The sequence below is a fragment of the Orycteropus afer genome, unplaced genomic scaffold (genome assembly GCF_000298275.1).
Source record: "Orycteropus afer afer isolate SDZICR_OR568_19922 unplaced genomic scaffold, OryAfe1.0 scaffold00001, whole genome shotgun sequence".
Classification (NCBI taxonomy): Eukaryota; Metazoa; Chordata; class Mammalia; order Tubulidentata; family Orycteropodidae; genus Orycteropus; species Orycteropus afer.
The window spans coordinates 19970006-19993510 of record NW_006921588.1 but is presented as its reverse complement, the minus strand read 5'-3'; the positions used below and the strand labels follow the sequence as shown (position 1 = coordinate 19993510).

Genomic DNA, 23505 nt, shown 5'->3' with positions numbered 1-23505 from the left:
ATTATCTTAAAGATAGATGCCAAGAGGCCCACTATACAGGTAACAACATAGACCATATACATTTCAAGATGAAGAATGCTTTTATATGATGGTAAAGATTGAAGTCCAATTAGTTGAATACCTGGTACAGTTATTTCTTCTGGCTGTGGTTCAGGTTCAGGTTTTTCAGGTTCAATATACTTTTCGATTTCACGTTCTTTAAAGAATGTTGACAAAGGATATAAGATTGGAATGTAAAGTTCTTCATAAAGAATTACACAAATTTCACAGGAATACAAAGATTACAGTCACATAAATAAAAATATAAAGTTTATACAAATTCACTTGAGTAAAAAAAGAGATATGATTTTCATTTTCTTATAATTGAGCTTTCTATTAAAAACCAGCTTATTCAACATATGTTGGTGAATCAGATGACTTTTTCAATTTGACATTTGAGGATCCATGCAATTATTCCATTTTTGCCTCAGTAGACTGTACCCTTGGGAATTTACAATTAGAATAATTGTATCAAGAATAATACAATTAAAGATTCTAATTGTAAGATTAGAATTATAGCAATTTGAAAAGCAGTAAAACATTGTGTTGGAATGGTTTTATGTATACCTTCAAGAAGGAGTATCACCCTCCATTACTTTTGATTTTAACAGGCGTTTTCAAGAAATTAAAAAATTTATACTTATAGATATACCTTCAAAAGAGGGAGTTTCTTTTCTACCAATGGTTATGGATTCTTTTTCTTCATATATTATTTCCTCAGGAGGCTCTTCAACTTAAAAAACAGTATTTTATTTTAGACTTATATTCAGAATAGAGTTCTGCAACAGCTAAATTGCAACATATCAATTTAGTACACTCTATAGATTGTTATCCAGATGACCAAAAAATATAAATAATTTTAAAACATAAAACAGACAACAGAGAAATACACAAGACTCATCGACAGTCAAGACGATTGTTGCTTTCCCAAGATTTATAGAGCAGGTGTGTACCTTGAGCAGGTGGAGCTTCTGGCTCTTCAGGGATAAGAACAGACACCTTCTTTTCTGCGATGATTTCCTTGGGCACTTCAGGCACTTTAAAGATATTGGTTTTGTTTACTATTAAGATTTTAGAAGAGGTGCAAGATTTTGCAAAGAGCAGGCAAAGAGAAGAGAAAGAGTTTCCTCTTATAAGACTTCTTGGGGAATATAGCTTTTGAGACATAGCATACTCATTGGATCCTCCTAATTTTATAAACGAATCTTCTCAGCCTTTTTCCTTTGCTTCACTTCCTCTATATACATCTTAAATGTAGGTATTGCCCACTGGTCTGACTTTGACACTCTTCATTTGCACCACAATCTCTGAGAATTCACTGATGTACCTGCAACTCTCATTTCTGTGTTTTCATAACCTTCAGATCTATATCTCTAGCCCTGATATCCTTCCTAAACTCCAGATGTGCATTTCCACCTACCATACTTGAGAAGTGAAAAATGTATTCACCATCTTCCCTCTGTTATCATTTTAGGGACCCAATGCACCATTTTCTTGGACAGCTAGTGTCAAACCTCAGAATCATTTTGGCTCCTCTGTTTCTCTAATTGCTTTGACAACAGTCAGACACCAAGCCCTGTCAAATCAGTCTCCATTTCTCTCAAATCCAATCCCCCTTTTCTGTTTTTACCATCATTGATCTAGTCTAACTTTCAGTGATCTTAAATAATTCCAATGGCTCTTTCCTACCATTCTTATCTTCTCATAACTTGAACCTGTTCCAAGTTATCTTTCTAAAATGCAATGCCTATCAACCTACATTCTTGCTTCAAAACCTTTGAAGCTTCCTATTGCCTAAATGAAAAAGTACATACCTCATATTACCATTAAAATAACTCTGTATTACGACTTTAATCTATATATCCAGCCTTATCTTTCAAGATATTCTACAACCCATTCATTTGCTCTTCCTTTTTCCTTGGATACCATTTCCTCAATGTTTACATGTAAAAATCTATCAAAATTCAAAAGTCTACCTCTTCCACACAGCCTTCCCTTAAGCCTCTACCTGAAATTAATCTCTTGCTTGGTGTTTTGATAGCCATTTGTACTTACTTTGTAGGTGTGATTACCTCCTGGCTGTGTTAGAGTTGTGTTATCCTTGACTTTCTCAACTCTGGCCTGATTTAAGTTTCTTAATAACATAATGAGCTCTTAATTATCTTTTCTAACACAGTGTCTTGCTAAAGTAAACATTCAACAAAGTATGCTGAATTGATCTCTTGTACACAATGAATGAGACTAGGTTCTTTTCTACCACATGTTACAATGTGCTACTCTATCATGGCCCAACTGCAGCTCACTCATTTTTTCCTCTTACTTGCCTATCTCATTTTCTCTTTTCAGCCCTCATTAATTTTTCCTTTTTCCTCTTTGTGTGAAATGTGGTTTTGCATAAACTCTCATTGAGTATTTTTTTAAAAAATCCAGGAACTATTATTAAAATATTTAGACTATGGTCAGAAAAATATTGTTTTCTTCATGGTAGGTACCTTTTTCTGGAATGACTTCTGGCTTTTTAGTAACAGGCACAGGTTCTTTCTTTACTGGAACAAGTTTCTTGGGCACTTCAGGCACTTTGAAGATAATTAGTTTTATTTTAAAAAGAGACTTTTAAAGTATTTTAAAATGTTAAGAAGAAAAATTCTATAATTGTTGGGGCAGTGTTAAAGTTAACGGAAACAAATAAGGACATTTTTGCCCCTATTTATGCAACAATGAGGACAACTTACTGGATTCCATTTTAAGATAGCAGATACTTTTTTTTTTTTTTTTAATGGTATCAGTGATGACATGAATACCTTTAGCTGCTGGAGCTTCTGGCTTCTTAACAATTGGGGCCTTCTTCACTGGGACAACTTTCTTTGGCATCTCAGGTACTTTAAAGATATTAGTAGCATTTAATATAAAATTACAAGATGTAATATATATAGATTTTACAAATATGTTCAACAGTATAACATAGAGATAGCAGTTAACAAACACATAAATACAGTGCAACACATTACAAGGAAAGAGTAGAATTTTAGACAGCATACAAAAACAGTAAATATTTATTTTATTGTAAGTACCTTTAGGAGGTGGAGCTTCTGGTTTTTTGATGACTGGAACTTTCTTTTCTGGGACAATCTTCTTGGGCTCTTCAGGCACTTGAAAGACACGAATCTCTTTTAGAGTCAAATGATCCCAATGAAAAGTTTAATGCCAATGAATGAATCAATAAAGATCGCATGCATTTCTTTGATATACACGTTGTAAAATTCTGTAGGATCAAAATTTTACGTGTGCAAGTAACTTTTATTCTTGCCAATGAAATCAAACTTTAAGCAATGGCACAGAAGACTGACATTTTCCCTTAAAGAAGATGTGTAATAGCCATAAAAACCAAGTGCCTGTATTTTCCCCAAGAGTGGCTTCTGCCTGTACCTGTTGGGGGAGGGGCTGCAGGCTCTGCCTCTAATGCAACAGGAACTGGCTCTTCCTCTTCAGGAACAATTTCCTCAGGTTCTTCATATACTTTAAAGATATTAGTTAATTTTATTTCAGTGTTTGGAATAATACTCTAAAATGCACAAAACACCAGCACAATAAATCCTAATCTTGGTTTTCCCACTAGCTTCAATTAATACCTTCCCTTATTTTTGTTAAGATGAATTTCTTTCTTATTTGCACTGACTTATGTTTCTAAAATCCTTTTGGTGTTTAATATCATTTATACTCATTAGTTCTTCCTTCTTTCTATGTGCATTGTTTTAAAATTTATGTTTGTTGTTGTTATTGAGAATATACACAGCAAAACATACACTAATCCAACAAATGCTACACATATGATTCAGGGACACTGATAGCGTTCTTCAAGTGTTCTCACCCTCTTTTTCCAATTTGTTTCCTCCCCATTAACATAATCTCACTGTCCCCTAAATTTCCTAACCTTTTGAGTTGCTGATGTTAATTTGTCTATATACATTTGAGAAGACAGGTTTAACATAATTTACTGTAGGGACCCCTGACTGATAACCTAAAAAAGATTTGGGATTGGAGCTAATTAAGAATGATGAGATAAGAGAAACAATTAAAGGATAAGAAAATGACCATAAGATAATGAATTAGAAAGGAAGAGGAACAAAGTTAAAATGAGAAATGTCACACGTGGCAAGGGGCTGATGGGTACCTTCTGGAGGAGGAGACTCTACTTTCTCCGGAACTGGAATGGCTGGTTTTTCTTCTAAAACAGGCTTTTTTGGCACCTCTGGCACTTTAAAGATATTAGTTATTTTTACTACTCGGTAGTTGAGAAGTACATGAAATTATACCACACCTCCTTCACATTTTGTTTATGTAACCCAGCTTGCAGATGCGAGATAAAAATTCACAATAAAGTCAGTCATTGTCCTTGGATCAACACAGCCAGGAGGAAAATGTGATCCATTAAGAATAACAAAACCACGTTACTGGCTCTTCTAATGCCCATAAAATTGTATCTTGTTTGTTTGTTTGAAATCAGTGATATTATTTAAAACATTCAAACCCTAAAAATCCAGAATGGCAGTTTTGGAGCTATGAATATAAGTTAGTTAACACAAGGTTCCTCATAAGAGACAACTTCTGACATCACAGGTGTGACTGAAGAAGCCCAATGGTGACACGTACCTTTAGCTGGTGGGACTTCGGGCTTTTTGGGAACAGCTACTTTCTTTTCTGGAACAACTTCCTTTGGAGCTTCAGGCACTTTAAAGATATTAGTATTTTAACATTATTAAGATTACTAGTTAACATTTGCCATATTTACACAGAACAAAACACTTTTCTAAGACTGGTTTCCACCGCCATCAAATGGTAGATAGCAACATGTACCTTGAGCAGGTGGGACTTCTGCTTTTTTGGGAGCCACAGGCGGTACTTTCTTCTCAGGAACAACCTCTTTGGGCGCCTCAGGCACTTTAAAAGATATTGGTAGTGTTTCAGCCCATTGGTTCAATAACAGAGAAACCATTCAGTGGCACAGCAGAACATCACATTTTAAAGACAGACATTTTTCTGTAGGAAGTTAGTAGTAGTAAGAAATACCTTTCACCAGTGGTGGTTCAGGTTTTTTAGGAATGACAGCAGGTGGTTTCTTTTCTGGGACAGGTTTCTTAGGTGGCTGGATCACTGAAGATATTAGAATTTATGTTTTAGAAGCAGTGAAGAGGAGCAAGAAACACTAAGAGAGCTCCCAATGCCCAGATGTCAGGATAAGAGGGTGAAAGTTTGGCCAAGGGACCCTAGCAGCACCAGCCAAGTACCTTTTGTAGGAGGCGGCGGCTCTGGCTCTTCCACAACTTCAGCTGGAGGTTTTTCCACAACAATTTCCTCAGGCTCCTCATACACTTTAAAGATATGAGCTCATTTCAATGCTAGAACCGACTGAAGTATGTGAAATATCTTCCAAAAGAGTTTTACAGCATTAAAAAGGGTCATTTACTTAAAAACAAACAAACAAACAAAACTAATTTGGATAGTTTCTTTATTACCTGCAGGAGGCGGGCTTTCTGGTTTTGGAGGCATCACTTCAGTCACCTTCCTTTCTGGGACAACTGCTTTTGGCACCTCAGGTACTTTAAAGATATTAGTAATTTTGTGATTAGACAGAGTAAAGACAAATGGACAGCATCCACACAGTGACATGGGGGTGACTACCTTTGGCTGGTGGGGCTTCTGGCTTTTTGGGAGGTGCCACAGTCACTTTCTTTTCAGGGACCACTTCTTTGGGAGCCTCAGGCACTTAAGAGATATTAGTAAAATCACATTTAGAAGTTACGAATCCCATGAGAACAAAATATTCTTAAGAAGAGGAGAGTTATCTTCTTAAGCCTTACATAAGTGACAGATACCTTTAACTGGTGGGACTTCTGGCTTTTTGGGAGGTGCCACTGGCACTTTCTTTTCAGGGACCACTTCTTTGGGAACCTCTGGCACTTAAAAGATATTAGTAAAATCACATTTAGGTGTGATGAAGACTACAGGAACAAAATATTTTCAAAAGCAGGTTTATATTTTTAGCCCAAGGCCAATGACAAATACCTTTAACAGGTGGAACTTCTGGCTTTTTAGGAGGTGCCACGGGCACTTTCTTTTCAGGGATGACTTCTTTGGGAGCCTCAGGCACTTAAAAGATATTAGTAAAATCACATTTAGAAGTTACGAATTCCACGAGAACAAAATATTCTTAAGAAGAGGAGAGTTATCTTCTTAAGCCTTAGGTAAGTGACAGATACCTTTAACTGGTGGGACTTCTGGCTTTTTGGGAGGCACCACAGGCACTTTCTTTTCAGGGACCACTTCTTTGGGAACCTCTGGCACTTAAAAGATATTAGTAAATCACATGTAGCTGTTATGGAGACCATGAGAACAAAATATGTTCAAGAAGAGGAGAGTTATGTCTTCTGAAGCCAAAGTTAAATGATAGATACCTTTAACAGGTGGGGCTTCTGGTGCTTTCTTTTCAGGGACCACTTCTTTGGGAGGTTCGGGCACTTAAAAGATATTAGTAAAATCACATTTAGGAGTTATGAATTCCATGAGACCAAAATATTCTCAAGAGGCAAAGAGTTACATCTTCTGAAGCCTAGGCTATGTGACAGATACCTTTAACAGGCGGGACTTCTGGCTCTTTAGGACGTGCCTCTGGTACTTTCTTTTCAGGGGTAATCTTTTTGGGAGCCTCAGGCACTTAAAAATATCAATAAAATTACATTTAGGAGTTATAAAGACCACGAGAGCAAAATATTTTCAAGAGGCAGAGAGTACATCTTCTTACACCTAAGGCCAATGACAGATACCTTTAAAGGGTGGGGCTTCTCGCTTTTTAGGAGGCTCCGCTGGTACTGTCTTTTCAGGAACAATTTCTTGAGGAGCTTCAGGCACTTAAAAGATATTAGTAGTTTTACACTTAACTTAATCAGGAGCAGTGGACTAAAAATGGTTTCCAGGAGCAGAAAAGATATTTCTTCAGCAGAATAAGGACAGGGGTGACAAGTACCTCTAACCAGGGGTTTTTTAGTTTGAAGGTGGTGACTAGGGAATTTTCTCTTCTGGGATAATTTCTTGAGGAGCTCCAATCACTTAGAAGATGTTAGCTGTTCTGTGCTTAAGTTATGAAGAACAGTGGATCAAAATTGCTTTAACAGAAGAAGAAAGATTTCTTCTGCAGAATGAAGCCAGCGTTAACAGATACCTATAACTGTAGAGGCTTCTGGTGTTTCGTGTGGTATCTTGGGAATTTTCTTTCCTGGGACAACTTTTTGAGGACCTGCAGGCACTTGAAAGATATTAGTAGTTTTATACTTAGATGAATGAAGAGCAATGAACTAAAACTGTTTCCAAGAGGAGAAAGAAATCTCTGCAGAATCGTAAGACTGGGCTTACATGTACCTGTAACTGGTGGGGCTTCTCGTGTTTTGTGTGGTGCCTTGGGAATTCTATTTTCTGGGATTTCTTGAGGAGCTTCAGGCATTTGAAAGATATTAGTATTTTTATAATTTATGAATAGTGAAGGCATACATACAATAAAAATGACCGTCAAGACACAAGACAATACTTTTTTCTCAACAGAGCAGTGGGAATAAATACCTTTAGCAGGTGGGGCTTCTGGTTTTTTGGGCATAGCCATGGACACTTTCTTTTCTGGTATAACTTCTTTAGGAGCCTCAGGAACTTTGAAGATATTAGTATCTTTCAGTTAGAAACTTTAAAGGGGGGAATACTGACAAGACATTTATCCAAGCAAATATAATTTGCAAAACTGACAGACATGTCTATACAGCACATGCTTCTCCCAGCCCCCTGCAACAGGTGACAAGCAACATGTAAGAATAAATACCTTTAACAGGTGGAGCTTCTGGCTTCTTAGGAAGAGTCACTGGTACTTTCTTTTCAGGGATGACTTCCTCCGGTGGAGCTTCAGGCACTTGAAAGATAGTATTTTGTGTTCAGAAGGTGAAAACAAATGATGACAATACCATATAATCATACATCCGTTATCTCTTAGACAGTTACAGACATTTGTGTCCTTTAGAATTAGGTCACCTTTATGTAGTGGGATTTTGCTTTTATCATTTTCTAGTTAAAATAGCAGTTATTTTTCCCCTTAGTTTGTACATATTTGACATTACCTGTAGGGGGTGGGCTTTTCGGTTTGGGGGGAATCACTTCAGGCACCTTCTTTTCTGGGACAGCTGCCTTTGGCACCTCAGGTACTTTAAAGATATTAGCATTTTTTGTGATTAGACAGAGTAAAGACAAATGGACGGCATCCACACAGTGACATGGGGGTGACTACCTTTGGCAGGTGGGGCTTCTGGCTCTTTGGGAGGCGCCACAGGCAGTTTCTTTTCAGGGACCACTTCTTTGCGAGCCTCGGGCACTAAAAAGAATCAGTAAAATCATGTTTAGGAGTGATGAATTCCATGAGAACAAAATATTTTCAAGAAGCGAAGAGTTACATTTTCTTAAGTGACAGATACCTTTAACAGGTGGGGCTTCTGGCTTTTTGGGAGGTGCCACGGGCACTTTCTTTTCAGGGACCACTTCTTTGGGAACCTCAGACACTTAAATGATATTAGTAAAATCACATGTCACCATATGAAGACCACGAGAACAAAACATTCTCAAGAACACAAGAGTTACATCTTCTGAAGCCTAAGGTAAGTGACAGATACCTTTAGCAGGTGGGGCTTCTGGCTTTTTGGGAGGTGCCACGGGCACCTTCTTTTCAGGGACCACTTCTTTGGCAGCCTCTGGCACTTAAAAGATATTAGTAAAATCACATTTAGAGTTATGAAGACCATGAGAACAAAACATTTTCAAAATAAAAGAGTTATATCTTCTGAAGCCTAAGGTAAGTGACAGATACCTCTAACAGGTGGGGCTTCTGGCTTTTTGGGAGGTGCCATGGGCATTTTCTTTTCAGGGACCACTTCTTTGGCAGCTTCTGGCACTTAAAAGATATTAGTAAAATTACATGTCGTTGTTATGAAGACCACGAGACCAAAACATTCTCAAGAGGAGAGTTAAATCTTCTGCAGCCTAATGTATGTGACAGATACCTTTAATAGGTGGGGGTTCTGGCTTTTTGGGAGGTGCCACGGGCACCTTCTTTTCGGGGACCACTTCTTTGGCGGCGTCTGGCACTTAAAAGATATTAGTAAAATCACATTTAGGAGTTGTGAAGACCATGAGAACAAAACATTCTCAAGAACACAAGAGTTACATCTTCAGAAGCCTAAGTTAAATGATAGATACCTTTAACAGGTGGGGCTTCTGGCTTTTTGGGAGGTGCCATGGGCACCTTTTTTTCAGGGACCATTTCTTTGGCAGCCTCTGGCACTTAAAAGATATTAGTAAAATCACGTGTCGCTGTTATGAAGACCATGAGAACAAAACATTCTCAAGAACACAAGAGTTACATCTTCTGAAGCCTAAGTTAAATGAGAGATACCTTTAACAGGTGGGGCTTCTGGCTTTTTGGGAGGTGCCATGGGCACTTTCTTTTCAGGGACCACTTCTTTGGCAGCCTCAGGCACTTAAAAGATATTAGTAAAATCACATTTAGGAGTGATGAATTCCATGAGAACAAAATATTTTCAAGAGGAGAGTGAAATCTTCTGCAGGCTAAGGTAAGTGACAGATACCTTTAGCAGGTGGGGCTTCTGGCTTTTTGGGAGGTGCCTTCAGTACTTCCTTTTCAGGGGTAATCTCTTTGGGAGCCTCAGGCACCTTCTTTTCTGGGATAACTTCTTTGGGAACCTTTAACACTTAAAAGATATAAGTATTTTTACACTTAGCAGTTATGAAGACCACTAGATACACTGAAACATCTTCAAGACAAAGAGCTGCTTTTCTCCTGAGCTTGAGATCAGTGTAACAAGTACCTGTAACAGGTGGAGCTTCTGGCTTTTGGGGAGGAGCTTCTGGTACTTTCTTTTTGATGATCACTTCTTTGGGAGGTTCAGGCACTTTGAAGATATTAGTAAATTTATATTTGAATTATAGGATCAACAGACACACAATCACATTACAAATCCAAAGAATTTTCAAAGCTAGAAAGGTGGTTCATTCTTTCTTCCTACCTCCCTACCCCAGGTGAAGGGACAGTAAAGAATGTACCTTTGACAGGTACAACTTCAGGCTTTTGGGGAAGATGCACTTTCTTTTTCAGGATAACTTCTTTGGGTGCTTCAGGCACTTTAAAGGTATTATTTTTATACATTTAGAGTTACAAGTATTAGTACAGACAGGAAAAGACATTTTCCCAACCCTCTAGGCTTCCAGCGCGGGATACCTTCATCAGGTGGAACTTCAGGCTGTTTGTGAGGAATCCCATGCATTTTCTTTTCAGGAACAATTTCTTGTGGAGCTACGGGCACTTGAAGAAATTAGTATTTTTATATTTAGTGTTATGAAGATTACCAGGAAGAGCAAAATATTTTCAGGATTACAAAAGCTGCTTCTTTTTGTGTCTGAGGGCATGGTAACTTGTACCTTTAACTGATGGAGTTTCTCTTTTCTTGGAAGGAATTCTCTGTGCAGGAATAATTTCTTGAGGAGTTTCAGGCACTTTAAAGATATTAGTATTTCATATTTAAGAGTTAAAATTATTAATGGAAACAGTAACCACAATAAGGTAGCAAATGTCATTTTCTGGAACCTGTTGTCTTCCCCTTTATCCTCCCTGTGTCCCACCAACCAAGTCTAAGGGGTGAGCAGGGTTCTTGAGAAAGCATGCTCACTGTCCTCCAGCACCAGCAGAAACCTGGTGACCGCTTCTACTACGTATTTGTTGAACCAATGTTTTACTCGGAGCTATTTCTGTTTTGCTAGGATCACAAATATTTTCTTTTTAAAGGGAACTTCTTGTGGAGCATTAAGATATTAGTATGTTTACATTTAGGAGTTATGTACAGAGTTAGAACCACCATAACTTTAAGAATGGAGGATAGCTGTTTCCTTGGCATCTGTTCTGAGGTGACATGTACCTTTCGTGGGCGGAGGCTCTGGCTCTGCAGGAGCATCCTCAGTTGCTTTCATTTCAGGAACAACTTCTTTCACAGCTTTGAAGATATTAGTATTATACTTAGCGGTTAAAAGGATCAGTAGAGACCTTAATCACAGCTGAATTAAAGTGGTTTTTATGGCTACAAGGGAGCTTCCTACAAGAATCTAATGAGGTATAAGATCTTGAGGAAAAGAACCAAATCTCATTTGTCTGTTGTTACTCCCCAGCTCTCTACCATCCTGCATATAATAGATACTTCTTAAAAGCTTTTAAATGAAGGAAGGAACAAGGACAGAATGGATGAGGCCTTTCATGTGCCATGTTTCAATTTCAGGGGCAGCTGTCATGGATGTTTTCTTTTCTGACACATCTTCTTGAGGTGATTCAGGCACTTTGAAGATATTAATACATTGTACTTTGGAGTTGTGAAGAATGTTTAAAAGTTTCAGTCATAACTTCATATACAGAAATGCTCCAGACTGGAAGACACCCCTCTCTGTAATTATTTGGTAACAGTATGAATATTTGATTATGAGGGACTGGTTTTTTAGTTACCTCTGACAGTATCTATATTATTGTTGTGTGTGCCATTGAGTCGATTCTGATTCATGGTGACCCTAAATGACAGAGTGGACTGCCCCACAGGGTTTCCTAGGCTGTAATGTTTATGGGAGAAGCAGACCACCACGTCTTTTCTCCCATGGATTTGCTGTGTGGGTTCAAACAGCCAATCTTGTGTTAAACTGCCAAGCACTTAACCATTGCACCACCAGGGCTCCTTACTATCAATATTAATACTACTATATATATTTTTTTGAATGGTTGACATACAGAAAATTAGATTGTGGAAAGTTAGCTTTAAGTGCAAAAAAAAAGATTCGTTACAATCAGATATTTGTTTCAGGAGAACAAAACAGTTTCTTTATTATCTGCGTTGGCTTTCTTTTTGCACACTCACCTCCGGAAAATTTAAAAATCAGTGTTTTTGAAGTTTAGGAGAGAGGAGAATAACCAAATGATTCTAAATTGAGAAATATTCAGGTATTCTTTAAATTCTAGATTTTCATGAACATTATGAACATAGTGTTGTTCTGAATGTTTTAAAACTTTTATCTTTTATCTAAAAGATTCAAAAGAGAAAAATATATGACTATAAATATAAAAGATAGACTATAAGAGAAGTGAGTAAGTGTTTAGGTCTGAGTTTTGTCTTGAATTGGAATTAGGCTCTCAGATGGGTGAGTGTGGTAGAAATACTACAAGTAGAGGGGTTCCACATTGAATTAAATATATTAAGTCCTAATCATTCAAACCTTATGGAAAATCAGTGATTTCAAAGTCATATGGTTGTTCCTAACAATACGTTTATTTTAATAGGGAAGTAATCCTTACAAGTGGAAAGATCTTGGAATTTAAATCCCATGGAGAGTTGAATTACTGACTTCTGGTCTACAGCCAAGAACTTCTCATTTGGTGGCACTGACTCCTGCTTGGAGGGGGTTTGTTGATCCAATTCAATTTTTTGTTTTAGGGATATAGATGCTATATATGGTTTCATGTAAATTTTTCTGGCTAGTCTGATATTTAAGTTATGTAAATGGAAGATGCTTGCACTATAATGTTTATCTGTAAGGCCTCCAGAGAAAGTATATGTGCACATAATGTGCAAATATGGCACAAGTGGATTCTTTAATAGGAAATAGTGGTTACTATTTACTTCTTGTTGTTGCTGTTGTTATGTGCTGTCGAGTCAGACCCGACTCATAGCGACCCCTCCTTGGGTTTCCAAGTCAGTATCACTACGGAAGTAGATTGCCCCATCTTCCTTCCAAGGAGTGGCTGGTGGGCTTGAACCACCAGCCTTCTGGTTAGCAGTCAAGTGCCTTAGGGCACTATGCTACCAGAGCTCCTATAATAGTTTCAGTACTAGGAAAAGATATCAGTATTTTTACACATGTTAAGTACAACTACAAAAAAGATAACTCTAACATCAGATAAGGTCGACTTTCTTCTAGCTTGTACCTTTTAGTGATGGTGATTTTCTTCTTTTAGCAATTTGAGCTTGGTCCTCTGAAACCTCTTCCTTGATGACTTCAAATGCTTTAAAGATATTAGTATTTTGTTATTGAGAAGATGCAAAGACATGAAGACATGACATTAACAGATATTTTAAGTTTAAACTAGAAATTTAATGTTTGTTCCTATAGCTTATCCATCTTTGTGCATTACATGAGTGGGACTTGACTTATTAGGGGCAAGTTGCAGATCCTTTCTTGCTTATGTCAGGTACTTTAAAGGTGTTAGTATTTTAGCATTGGAAACTGTGAAGATATACATAAAACACAAAACATTTACAGACCGAAGAAGAAGAAAATTCTTCTTTAGATTTGCATAACTAGAAGTATACCTTCAGTTGGAAGATGTGCTGGAATTTCAGGAACAGCCCCGGGGACTTCTACTTCTGGAAGATCTTCCCTGATTGTATCAGGCTCTTTAAAGATATTAGCAGGTTTACACTTAATAATTATAAATACAATAAATTCTTTATCATGCAATTTTTGAGTCTTGAAGCCCAAGGTATTCATCCAAATTTGATGTCTGAAATGTACCTTTAATTGGTGGTGTTCCTTTCTTTTTTGGAATAGTCATATATATTTTCTTCTCTGGCACAACTTTCATGGGTGGTTCGGGCACTTAAAAGATATGAGTATAGTTAAGTTTATAAATGGTGAAGGCAGACTCTGAACTTTTAAAGTGAGCAAAAAATAAATTTTCTTCATACTGCATCACTGGTCTTATATACCTTTTGCTAGTGTGGGTTTTGTCTTTTTAGGATGAGTCACAAGTATTTTTTCTTCTGTGGCCAATTCTTCAGATGCTTCATAAACTTTAAAGATATTAGTATTTGTACAGTTAGAAGAATTTCAAGGTAGATACAGGACAGTATTAAGAAATACTTTATACATAATACATATAACACATATTCACCAAAATTAACAGTAATACATGGACACAAATTAGTAACAAGGACACAAAGACTAGGAATAAACTTTATTCCTTTTTTTTTTAAATATAGGACTCTCAGCATTTTTTTATGATTGCAACAATAAAGTTGAGAAATCTACTGGCTAGAGATTACAGAATACATCCTTTTTTTTTTCTATTGGTAAAATTGTCCTACTACTAATACATGTATTTGTATTCTATATATATATATATACAAATATATAAAATACACACATATATATGCATATAATGGCTTTGTGTATAAAGAACTAGGTAGATGTTAACTTGAACATTGAAAATTCTCCTATGTTTGACCTACTGGAAATTCAAGTAACTTCTTTCTTTTTCTAGGAACCTAGTTACCTCATATATTCAAACCACATCTAATTAATAATGTCATGTTTTAATATGAATATGAAAAACATTTAAAAACTGAAAGCAGAGGAAAAAATAAGAATAATTAAATATTTGGAAAATGAGGTAAATGAAGAAAATAAAGATTTTTACCCAGCCTTTAGAAAAGAAGACTGGCTGATAACAATAATAAAACTCAAGATTGAAAAGATATTAAAAGAAGAGAGTAACCATATACTTTTTTTCTAATTTACTACAAAAGGTTGACAAACAAAATGAATTTAAACAGGTAGAGAGAGATTGAGGTTAAAAACAAATGAAAGAATATCTGGACTACTAGGCTTTTTACTGTTTAGATTGTTTAATTGTTTAATCATAAATTTTGCACAAAAGCAAAAAAAAAAAAAGGGCTTTAGTATTCTTTTGAGGTTTTAATAGCTGTGTAAATCTATAATGCTCAGCAATGCCAAATATTTCCCAACAATTATTGTAAAGAGTAAAGAAAATAATAATGTTGGAGCATTTTGATTTTACAAAGTTCAGTTGAAATACTACTGTGAATTTAAAGTAAGTTATCACATTGCTTGAGGGAGTAAACTGCTTCAAAGCAGATGTTCCCACACAGAATAGGTTGGGAAAATGACCAATGACTTGTCCAAAATAAGGCAACATTCTAAGTACAAGATGATGATGATGATTATTTTTTCAGTTAGTGGAGGAGTGTATTTTGTCTGAGGCTAGTAGGAACAGAAGTTCTTTAATGAGAGTCAGTAATTTTTGGCCTGTTAGGTTTTTTGTAAGATATTAGTATATTTACTTTGACAAACTATGAAGGCAAACAGAATGAATTAAGAACACAATGAAACCAAAGGGAACCACCATTTTTTCTACACTCACTGTATATCTCTGTATCTTCAGAAAGAATAATAGGTGATTTCTCTTCTTGAATATTTTTCTTGTGTACCTCAGGAACTTTAAAGATATTAGTATGTTAATTATAAATAAAAATACATTTAAGAACATAAACAAAATACAAGGATTTAACACTACACACACTCACCTTAAACCATGAATAACTAAACAAAGAGTGATTTCATTTTGTGATTAGTATAAGTATATACCTTTAGCTGGTGGAACTTCGGGCTTTTTAGGAAGAGCTTCACGAACTTTTTCTTCTGGAACAAGTTTCTTGGGTACTTCAGGCACTTTAAAGATATTTGATTGTCTTATTTTTAAGAATTTCATAATTGGGTATAAAATATCCAGAGAAAAAAGAGACATCTAACCAAGAACATGCCAAAACATTAAAAATGTTACAAGTTAACTAAACACCTAGTTAATGCACCGTTCTAGATCGCCTTGTTGGATCAGTAGTATCATTTGCTAATGTCATGTGGAAAATGTTTGTTTCCAAACAACCAGAACTTGACAAATAGCTTTCCAAATGAAGTATTTGGGGAAGAGAAGCTGAGGGGTCACTATCTTTATATCAGTTACTGAATAATAAAAGGATTAATACAAACAATAACAACTTTTAGTCCCATGCCTTTGTTCTCAGAGGGTTGCCACAAAAGGGAGGATTTCTTAGAATAATAAAGGAAGTTCACATGTTCACTGCCATAGTGTGACAAGGCGGGGAGAATGATCTCTCTTCTCCATAGCAAGTGTAACAAAAAGGGATTTTCGATTAGTGGTGAAACAGCAAAGGCAGATACCTTTCGCTGGTGGAACTTTGGGTTCTTCAGGAATATGTACTTTTTCTTCTACAACAATTTTCTTGGGCGCCTCAGGTACTTTAAAGATAATAATAATAATTTCTTTTACTTTTTCACATTCATAAACAATTTTAGCAAGCAGAACATAAGAAAAATAGAAGCACAGAACACCATCACAAAATAAAACACAAACATCACTTCATCAAATGCATTACAGTATTTAAAATAAGTTGAATTTTGATGACAAATATGACAACAAAAATCCACAGGGATTTTCCATGTTTGAATGATAAGAACTTGACAAGAAAAATTAACAATATATCATTAGTTGGTGCCATTTCTGCTAGTTTTGGTAGAATAGTAATTTTTCTTCAGTGATAATGTAGTTATTTCAGAGTCTTTAAAAATGTAAGTTTGTATTATTTATTAGACACTGCTTTTTAATTTCTATTGTTAATTTTAATAAGTTTAAAAAATGAACAAATCAGACATTGAACACATATACAGCAAGTTTTTATATTTACTAGGTTAATAAAATTAATGATGAACAGGAAAACGTGCTTATTTCATGAATGGGAATATTTGGTTTGGATGTGTTAGGTATGATAACACATTTCTTTTGGGTAAGACTCCTTTGGACTTTCAGCCACTTTAAAGATATTAGTTGCTTTAGAAATCCCCAAATCACAAAAGACAGAAGAGAAACATCAAGTAGAATACGAACTCGTAAAGCAGCCAAGGTGTGACTGCACATAAAGCTAAGGAAATAATTCTTCCCCCAAATAATACCTTTAGCTGGTGGCTCTTTTCGAGGAACAACTTTAGTCGGTGGTTTTTTGGGAGGCACGATTTTCTCGGTTATCTCAGGCCCTTCAAAGATATTAGCGTTTTTGATTTAGAATGAACTCTTGAAGCATTGTGGAGTACTAATAGTAAAGTCAGTACAATAGAGAGCTCACAAAATTCTTCATATCTTTTGAATTTATACCACATCTAACAAAAATTGCTGTATTTGATCTATATTGTAGATTTACTATATATACTCAGCATGTTGTTGTTGTTGTGTTTGCCATCAAGTCGGATCCAACTCATAGCCGCCCCTCCTTGGGTTTCCAAGGCAGAATCACTATGGAACTGGATTGCCCAACCTTTCTTCCGAGGAGCGTCTGGTGGGCTTGAACCACCAGCTTTCTGGTTAGCAGTCAAGTGCCTTAGGCACTACGCTATCAGAGCTCCCATATATTCAGCATAGGTACCTACATTCTTTCATATTAGCAAAACTCAAACCCATTACCATCAAGTCAATTCTGACTCATAGGCCAGAGTAGAACTTCCCCACAGGGTTTCCAAGGCTATAATCTTTATGGACACAGACTGCCATATCTTTCTCCTACAGAGCTGCTTGCAGGTTCAAACCGTCAACTTTTGGTTGGCAGCTAAGCGCTTGAGCACTGTGCCACCAGGGCTCTTTTCTTTCATATTACACACGTATTACTAATTAATCTAAGATCTGGAGTGATACTGCAGAGAATTTACTGGAGCTCTTATTTATCCTCAGAATATACTAGAATGCAGGTGCCAATATCAATATTTCATTCCTTCCTTAGTGTTATTTCTCTAATGAATATATCATAAAACTTGGGAAGCTTCTGACATATAATTATGACTTAGTGAACAGTTGATTGAAATATAATAAAGTAACAGTTGTTTTGCCTGAATATGTAAATGAGAAGTTTTCAGTCAACTGATGACACTGGTCAGTTATTTTGCTAAGTGTAGCTATCATTCAACATTCCTATTGGATCTAAAAAAAAGAATGCACAAATTCATACAGTGACCTCCTTACACAAACAGGTAAATATCAAATATTACTGTCTCTTGCATATGAAAATATTACTTTTTAAAAAAGATTCATAAGCTCTTTTTCCCTCCATTCCTATTTCCCTCTACGAGATGCTTTGTATCAAATAGTTTAACTCAAACTTAAAGAATTTCATGATTCTATCACATAGAATAATTGAATTTCTAATGTACCAAACTGACACAAAATATAGTTTTAAAGGAAAGGTAGCTAGGGCAAGATGTAACAGTCGGTATTATCTGCAGAAATCCCTATACCTTTTGGTGGAGCTTTGGGTTTTTCATATTCTTCCTCTTCTTCAACCTCTAAGACTTGTACTTCCCTGTGGACTTTTTCCGCTTTGTGTACTTCTTCAGCTCTACGTTCTTCTACTCTGACGAATTCTTCGACTTCATGGAACTCTTCTTCTTCAAGATATTCTTGAACTTCATGGAACTCTTCTTCTTCAAGAAGTTCTTCCACTTCTGCTTCTACTACTTCCACTTCTCTTTCTCTTACTATTTCCTCTTTGTGGAAGGCAATTGATATTTTTTCTTCAAAGACAGTCCTCTCTGAAAGAGTATCTATTTTAGGCGATTATTTTTTCACACACAGAAGATGTCAGCTCAAAATACAAAGGAAAACGTAACTGAAGAAAAGCTTGCATGCAACACTACATGAAAATCAAAGATGTTTCCCAAAAATACCTTTAGTTGGGACAGCAACTTCTTTTTTAGGCACAGGGACTTTCTTTTCTGGGATTTTCTTTTCTGGGATTTTCTTTTCTGGGACTTTCTTTGGTACTTCGGGCACTTTAAAACACAGTTTCAATATTTAGGAGTGTGAAGGGCAAGATTTCATAGACAGAAGATGTCAAAAACAATCAAGACACAGAGACATAAAACATTAACGTCTTAATTAAAACATAAAAAGGAAGTTCAGACTTAAAAAGAAGATGTACCTTTGGCTGGAGGTGCCTCTTTTTTCTGAACAGGAACGGGTACTTTTTCCTCGGGAACCTTCTTTGGTACTTTAAAGATATTAGGTATTTTAGTTAGCTGATAAAGCTAAATAATAAACATGAAGCAAAAACATTAGAACAGCAACACATCTTTCAACAGAGATAATTACAATCGTATTTAAAAAGCCATTGCATACCACTGGACACTTGCCTGTTTTACAAGCAATAAAGATAATTTCCCAAATCACTCATTTGTACTCAACATGCCCATCGGGGAAGATATGCCTGCAAAGAACTTGTGCTGTTCTTTTTTTTTTTTTTCTTCTTCTAAACAGCAGGATTATAAATATTGGGCCTGCTTTTGCACTGCTTTTAATTTGATAAAGACTTTTTTGAAGTGATTCCTATCATAGAGGATTTAAACCCGAAGCAAGGCCTCATGCTGCTGAGTACTATTGTATCTACTGAGAATGTCTACCCAGATGCTGCCATGGAGTTGATTCTGACTCAGAGTAACCCTCCAGGACAGAACAGAACTGCCCCACATGGTTTCCAAGGCTGCACATTTTTAGGATGCTGACTGCCACATTTTTCTCCTGCAGAGTGGCTGGTGAGTTCCAACTGCTGATCTTTCATTTAGCAGCCAAGTGCTTTAATCATTGTGCCTGGGAACTCTATCTGAAGTACTAATCTAAGTAGGAAGTAATTAGAAATAAACATTTCGTAACAACCTTGAATACTAAGGACAAGTATTTCAGAAGAGACATGAGGGTCTTTAAATTAGTTATTATCCAACCATATAATGGATTTTTTCCCCTATAAAATAATAAACACAGTAGAAATTATTACTATAATTACATGATAGAACTCTACTGATGTAATGGGATAAAAATCTATGAATGGAATGTGGGGAAGGGAGATCTGTTATTATCTATTTAAGTATAGAGAGATGTACCAATATATTAAAATTATCAGCTATTTAAATAAGAAATTTCTAGAATCGTGCTCATATCACACACACATACACACACACACACACACTTATCATTCAAAAAAAAGGCTAAAGAAATGGAATGGATTGTATTTTTACTGATCCTTCATCCGTTTCCTAAGTTTGCTATTTAAATAACTGTAAGACAGCAGTGCTTTTCAAAAAGAAAATGAAAAGAAATTTGAACATACTAATTAGGATTTGCTATACCTTTAGCTGGTGGAGGCTCCACTTTTTTAGGAACGGGAGTAGGTGCTTCAGGTTCTCGTTTCTTAACTACTTCAGGCACTTAAAAGATATTTTATGGACATTTTGAAAAATGACATGCTATGAACAAAACAGCAACACTCATATACCAAACAACTATAAATAACACAAAACCTTGATTTATTTTAAAAAAGATATTAGCAACCTAAGTGGTAAGTATTTATATGGAGTAGTTATTCTAGAGATGAGAAGGGTATTATTTAGAAATCAGGAATAATAAGTTACAAGTTTTTCTGAAGAGTGAACACTTCAAGCCCCCTCCCCCCCCCAAAAAAAAAACCCAAACCCAGTTGTTGTTGAGTTGACTTTAACTCATGGCAACCCCGTGTGTGTGGGAGAACTCTGCTCCACAGGGTTTTCAATGGCTGATTTTTGGAAGGAGATCACCAGGCCTTTCTTTCAAGATGCCTCTGAGTGGACTCCAACCTCCAACCTTTTGGTTAGCAGCTGAGTGTGCTAACATTTTACACCACCGAGGGACTCCTATATCACACATCAGTAGATTTTTTCCCCACCATAATACTGAAAAAAATTAAAGATGGAAATCTAGAAGTATTACAGTATTTCTGAGCAGAGAAAATTAAAATGCCAATAACAGAAAAGTAATTTACTTAATGGTACTTAAGATGCAGTAGAAAAAAATGAGGGGTGGGGTGGGGTAGGACTCAGTATTATGGAAAAAGTTTCAGGTACCAGTTCAAGAAATAATTAATCTCCAATGTATCGTTAATATGATGTTAAAAAGTGCACAGGTCAGTATTAGATGTTGACAAATTCTGAGGAAGATTTGGAACATGAAGTGTTTTAAATATCCGACTCATAAAAGATATTGTACCTCTAGGTGGCGCCACCTCCTCAACCTCCTCTACGCTAGGTGGTTCTTCTAGGATCTCTTCCTCCACAATAGGCTCTTCAGGCTCCTCAAACACTTTAAAAAGATGATTCGTTTATAAGTTATCTTCTATAATTCTTTAAAGTATTAGATTAAAATTATGTATCTGGAAATTGAAGTTGTCTGATAAGAGTAAGCAACTCACAGGAAAAAACTGATGGACCTTTAAAATACGTGAGGTCTTTCCCAAAATTTTAGAATTGGAAAGGATTTCAGAGAGAATTTAATCACAATTATTACTATTTATTTATTTATTTTTTTGATGCAGGGAAACTTGCTTGAGTTCAAGTGGCCACTTAGGGGAAGTCAAATTTTTTGCACTAATTACTCAGGCTAACTCAGGAATTTCCTTTGGACAAGCTTACCCCACAACTGCTGACCAAGGCAATTCATGAAAAATTTCCCACAGCAAATACACAATTTCCCTTAAAAGATTCATATATATATATATATATATATATATATATACACACACACACATACATACACACACACACACACACAAACAAGCTACATATGTAAGAAAGACAATTCAACTGGTTTTAGCAGGCCTACCCAATTTCTATCAGGAAAAAAGAATTTCTTTTAGAGCCTGAACATGCTTATTTTCTGGACTGAAATGCATATTTATTTCCTTCAAATATTAGACAACAATAAGATAATGATGACCTTGAAAATGCTATTTTCTTAGAAAGTCATCTACCTTCAACTGGTGGAACTTCCTCTTCTTTAGGGAGCACAATTCGTCTTTCTTCCACTTTCTTAGGTACCTCAGGAACTTAAAAGATATTAATTGTTTTAGGCACTTAAAATGCAAGAACCAAAGAAGAGTATAGAAAGACCAGTTTTCCCATTTTTCACCACAGGAAAATAAATATCACAACACACACTGCACAAGATAAAACACTGATACTTCACAGACTTAATGAGACAAGAATAAAGAAGTTGTGGTTCAAGATAAAGGTTCCATAAAGAGAAAGCCTTTTACTGCTGGAGCCTCTGCTTTTTCAAGAAGAGCAACAGGTACTTTAGGGACTGGTTCTTAGTGACTTCTGGCTCTTTCAAGGTACATAATTTTGGTAGTTTTATATTTTAGACACAACATACGTAGAGGATAAACATAAAATACACAAAGTGCAGAGATGGAGGTGAAACAAACATAAGTACAACGGATTCACAAATGACAACGTAGATGACAGACAGCACAGTGCACAGGTTTATGTTGAACATCCTGTATGGACAGCACCACAGTTCAACATCGTTGCAGCAAATACATCCCACTGGGGGATGATGTACCTTTGGCAGGAGGAGGCACTGCTTTCTTAAGACCAGGAGGAGGCACCTTCTTTTCTGGTTCAGGTTTCTTAGGTACCACAGGCACTTTAAAGATATTATTTTATAATTTCAGTTTCACAAACACAGAGACAATAGACACAACAATAAGTTCTTTCCAACATATGTTGAAATGGGACGCTTCTCAGGCAAAGGAAAGAATTGGAACGGCATGTCTGATTTACTTGGGAATAGCAGTACCTGCAGCAGGAGGGGCCTCCTCTTTTTTGGGAATGGTCACTTTCTTCTCCGGCACTTTCTTCTTAACCTTAGGCACTTTAAAGACACCATTTCATAACAAGAATTTATTATGAAGGACGAAAAAGGGAACAAGAATTCCACATGTAGAAAGAACAACATGCGACATCACTCCGGATAGAAGCTTAAGACAAGTGGGAAGGCCAAACATGATGATGTAATTAAGTTTTGCAGAGCAAGGGGTTAGCAACATATTTGAATATCAGAGGATGGATACTGCCATTTTATCCATTTAAATGTAAATTTTACCAGTCATTTATTAAACCATTATGAAGTATATCTGAATCCTTGAGATGCAACAAAGGATCAGTTTTACTATCACATTGGATTATAAGCTGTTTAGTCTGGTGGAGGAGTTATGCTCCTTTTAAGTAACAATGTCATGATTTTTTTTTTTTTTTTGTAGAAAATATTGAGCTTTAAGGCATAAATATATTTATTGTGTCCTATACTATGACCTGATTGAGTAAGTTAAATCTAGATACTACTTATTCAGTGATAGAATACTTTCACATACCTTCCTTTCTATTATCTTCACAATAACATCAGAGCCTGATACAACTGTTATTAGTATCCCCATTTTACAGGTGAGGAATTAGAGGCTCAGATTGGTTAAAAGACTTAAAGTAACACAGCAAGGTACAAAGCCAAGGCTGAAATCAAAACCTACTGACTGATGTATGTATGCATTGGAAGATATAAACTATTGCCCAGTGTTTTGACAAATACATTGATCTCCCCTCACCCTCAGGTTGCTGTTACAAAGGCACTTAGATATAAATGTTTAGAGGATTAAATTGGGAAGATCTAGTCAT

General features: G+C 36.1%; 1 protein-coding gene across 1 annotated transcript in view; it reads right to left on the bottom strand.

The window, feature by feature from the left end:
* TTN (titin) overlaps positions 1–23505 on the bottom strand; it is a 284216-nt gene that overhangs the window by 124002 nt on the left and 136709 nt on the right. Inside the window, 22 exon segments of the mRNA XM_042780925.1 lie at positions 3111–3188; positions 3466–3555; positions 4211–4294; positions 4690–4767; positions 4894–4977; positions 5107–5190; positions 5325–5408; positions 5553–5636; positions 5913–5996; positions 6103–6186; positions 8193–8276; positions 8739–8822; positions 9518–9601; positions 16150–16227; positions 16939–17019; positions 18268–18561; positions 18697–18801; positions 18951–19019; positions 20152–20229; positions 21044–21136; positions 21804–21878; positions 22634–22708. Coding sequence (XP_042636859.1) covers positions 3111–3188; positions 3466–3555; positions 4211–4294; positions 4690–4767; positions 4894–4977; positions 5107–5190; positions 5325–5408; positions 5553–5636; positions 5913–5996; positions 6103–6186; positions 8193–8276; positions 8739–8822; positions 9518–9601; positions 16150–16227; positions 16939–17019; positions 18268–18561; positions 18697–18801; positions 18951–19019; positions 20152–20229; positions 21044–21136; positions 21804–21878; positions 22634–22708 — 2034 coding nt within the window.